At 42.0% G+C, this 3953-nt stretch overlaps 1 protein-coding gene across 1 annotated transcript; it reads left to right on the forward strand.

Annotated features, from left to right (window-relative positions):
- Positions 1 to 1049: 1049 nt before the first annotated feature.
- Positions 1050 to 3162, forward strand: LOC311044452 (coiled-coil domain-containing protein 106-like; the record flags this gene model as incomplete). The annotated part of the gene is made up of 3 exons (XM_084056052.1): positions 1050 to 1155; positions 1409 to 1600; positions 2840 to 3162. 3 exons carry the CDS (start codon positions 1050 to 1052, stop codon positions 3160 to 3162), a joined length of 621 nt encoding a protein of 206 aa, XP_083912178.1.
- Positions 3163 to 3953: the final 791 nt, after the last annotated feature.

Here is a 3953-nt window from a genome sequence, read left to right on the forward strand (position 1 = left end):
AATTATCCTTATCCTTAGACATGAGAACAACAGTACATTGAAGTACAAATTCAAAATACAAGGTCTACTAAACTGGAAGACTAATTAAGCACTGAGCTTGTTTAAGATGAGATCCCCATGCACAAATATCATGATGATAGATATGGTACAAAATGTTTTTCAAACCTGCTTATGTATGTTCAAATGAAAAAAATTAAACATTCCTTATTCCTTTCCTTGCACAGCAACTTGTTTTCTTTGATATGTATTGTTTTGTTTTTTTATAACAAATGTGCTAAATAAACTAAACTAAACTAAATGTTTTAGCCTGGTAACGTCTGCTGACTGGAAACAAGCTGTACAATCCAACAAAAACACTTTCTGATTTGATGTACATGTAAGCCAGCGGTCTTCAACGTTTCCAGACCCTTATGGGGTTCAAATTGTGTAACTCTGTGTTGCATACATGTTAATGAGTATTTCCAGGCAGACAGTTAACCACTTAAACCCTCAAGATTTACAAAACTTGAACTTGGTCTGCTCTTTTTTCCCTGTACAACAACCTTCTTTGCTGAAAATAGCCGATCTACAAGCTTGCGTTGCGAGCTTGTAGATCGGCTATATTTGGCTAATGTTCCCCTCGGAATAGGGATGCTACTGTTCAAGTCGTTAATGTAAGAAAATAAAATCCTGTCACACTAAGATTAGGCGGCCCCCCTTGTAGTAACTCTTGAGGACCCCCTGTTGAAGACCTGTGTGAAGGGATGGATAAGCCATAAAATAAGCTCAACGTTGATATGTTTCAACCTTACAACAGATAGTTTAAACGTGTCTGTTGAATATATATTTTTAGTTTTTCTGCCTTTATTGATAGTATAGTAGAGAAGGACAGGAAAACGGGGAGTGACACGCAGCACAGGTAGTTCGGAATGGGATGCGAACCCGCGACATGCCGTCAGGCATTAGAGCCTATGTGGTATGCACCTGGACCGCTAGGCCAGCGGGCGCCCATGTCTGTTGAATTGTATCTTATTTATTTTTTCTTTTCCCACATAGTCTTGTCAAAAGTCATGGCCACCAAACGCTCAGCCAGGAGACCGAAGACCACTGCAGGGACCGCACCAGAAGTGCAATGGACGGACAACCCTTCAGAGGAGACCCACTCTGACAATGATGGTAAGCTTTTGATTCAATCTTTGTTGTACATAGAGTGGCCAGGTTGTCAGGGGCTCTATTCTTAAAGACGAGCTAAACCCCCAACATGATTTAAATTGTTATGTTCGTTCACATACCTTGGTATACTGTGCAGCTACAAAGCTTAGAAGTGTAACTGAAATAGAACAGCTTATGACTGACTACAAATTAGGGTGTAAACACGGTGAAATCAAATATTTTAAGTATTGAATACATCTTTCTGCATCTTTTTTAGTTGAAGAGATTCAACAAAGTGCGTCCACAATGGTCAAGTTCAAGGCCGACTTGAAGTTGATCAAAGGGGAGAACCGCCTGCTGAAGGAGGAAGTCCGGATCCTAAAAGAGGAGAACTCACTCTTACAAGAGCAGCGGGACTTCATCCGGGAGAAGACCCGTGTCTCAGAGGCCGGCCCCACAGTTTCCAAAGGTAACTAGACTGTTCCTCCCAAAACCAACATGTAAGGCTCTAACTACAATCTAAAGAAGTCTTGGTTAGTTAAGGCTTAAGGGTATTCAGCAATGTTTTTGTGTTGAAATGAAATCAGTTTTAAATGGATATATTCTGTGACTTGAAAGCCCAACACAGGGGGGGGGGGCTGTCTGCTATTTCTCTCCTGTAGTCCTGGATGCAGGGTGGAAGTATCTCTGTAAATAACTAAGTATTTTTTAACATAAATCCAGCAATGACATCTGTGAGTCTGTACGAGTTACGGTTGCCGCAATACGTCCACCCAGGGCTACAGGAGCGAGATGGAGGACAGGGGGTATGTGGTTGGGGCCAAACACACTTTTTCATTGATTGCTGTGAGAATATAATATGGTGACGTGACGTGACGTCTTTAAGTAGACGCCTCTTATTGGTTTTGCCTGCCTTTGTGGTGCTGCTGTTTTCATGTCTTAAATGAGCTCATAGATTTGATAACTTTTAACTTTGCTTTTACATTTGCTAACTTTAAGGGTGGCGCATAAGGAGGCGTGAATCCTCTTCTGGCTCCTCTCCTTCTCCTGAGGGTCAGAAAAGGAAGATTAAGAAGAAGGGGAAAAATATTCCTCTTCTTCTGACTCCTCCTCTGAAGACCAGAAGAAGAAAAGAAACAAAAAAGGATCATTTGGAAAGAGAGGTAACCCCTCATCTGGAAAAAGATGACTCACATTTCTAATGCTTCTGGAACAACCCACACACAAACAGCACTGTTGTTTACATCACACTGCAGCACCATTATGCACAGAATTATTTATTTTTTAAGTGCCCTCAAAATTTGGTGAATGCCCCCCCTTTTATACATCAGGGAGCTTTCACACTCTGTCATATGGGCCTAGCAAGGTCTATGGACAATTTTCATCTTAGTGGAAGCATCTTTTATTGTGACACTGCGGTTACATTTCCATCATCATTTCAGTATAGCATGTTCAGGTGTCGATTTCTTTGATCAGGCATAATGCTAAGGTAACTCTCTCCCCTCCACCCATATAGGCTACATTTACCATAGTCAAGGCCGGCCCTATTATCAAACAGTAATTTATAGAGCGTCTAGGACTAAATCAATTTAACCATGGAGTGAATAAGACTGGTCTAAGTACTGATTGTCATGTATACTCAGGATTATAAATACATTTCCAAATTATGAAAGTATTAATGTATATTTTCTTTTGATCTGTCTTGTAGTTCTGAGCCCAGAGGACGTGGTACACAGGTACAAGGCCGTCCTGAAGGTTTTTAAAAAGAACCGCAGTATGACCACCACGTGCGAAATTCTGAAGGTGGACCGCAACACAATTGCAGGGACTGCCGTCATTGCAGATGTGCTCATTGCCGGAGAGGCCGCAGAATTTGGGGAGCTGCCCATCATTTCTGAAAAGCAGAGTTTGGCGAGCTATGCCCAACTCTGCAAGGCATTTTTGGATGCCAACAAACCCCTGCAGGAAAAAATTGATAAGATGAAGAAGGCCACAGAGCTGCTCCCCATCAAATACAAGATGAAGAAGTGAGGGGTCAGCAGCTCTGTGGCCTTCTTCAAGTGTGATCTGGTAAACCATCCCGTCGTGTGAATTGACATTATCAAGTGTCTTCTGCAGATCAGTCTGGCCCCAAGTGCTGGGTGGGTGTTTTGCAGAAACCAAAAAGCAGAACAGCCAATCAGTGTCTGCGCTCAGGGCCCTCATTGACAGACACATCTTGGCTGTTCCACTTTTTGGTTTCTGCAAAAGCAGTGCTTGGGCCAGACCGGTCTGCAGAACACACATGATAATGTGAACTTATTTTTGTATATATTTATTTTAATGTATTACTGCACTGTCTGTTTATTTGGAGTTACAAATGTGTTAAACCTTGCCTCTAGGAGGATGTTTGCACTTTAATTTTGATATAATTATTGTTTTATATGCAACTGTTTTGCACAAATATTTGCACTGTTTTGTATGCAAAGAGAGTTTCACAGAGGATTAAAATGGATCCCTTTGACAGTTCACCTGTTTTTGCGTATTTGTCACAGGGTGGTGTGTAATGATAATTCATTTTATCTTTATGTATTTGATGGCTGGTAATGTTGGGGATGCTGGTGTTTTGGGTGGGTCCTGTGAACTCTGGGTGGTGTTTCCTCTTATCTCCTGACAGCTACTTACAGATGCAGTGTAGGTGTACAGTGTGCTGTCCAGGGGGAGAAGCAGAATAGACTCGCGGACACCGTGTTGGAGCGGAGAGCCAAGACTTACTTGGCATACACTGAACGCAAATGGAGGATGCCCTCCTACCCAGTGGTGAAAGTGGTTGACATTTCTTG

The sequence above is a fragment of the Gymnoscopelus microlampas genome, assembly GCF_963454915.1.
Source record: "Gymnoscopelus microlampas genome assembly, chromosome: 1".
NCBI lineage: Eukaryota > Metazoa > Chordata > Actinopteri > Myctophiformes > Myctophidae > Gymnoscopelus > Gymnoscopelus microlampas.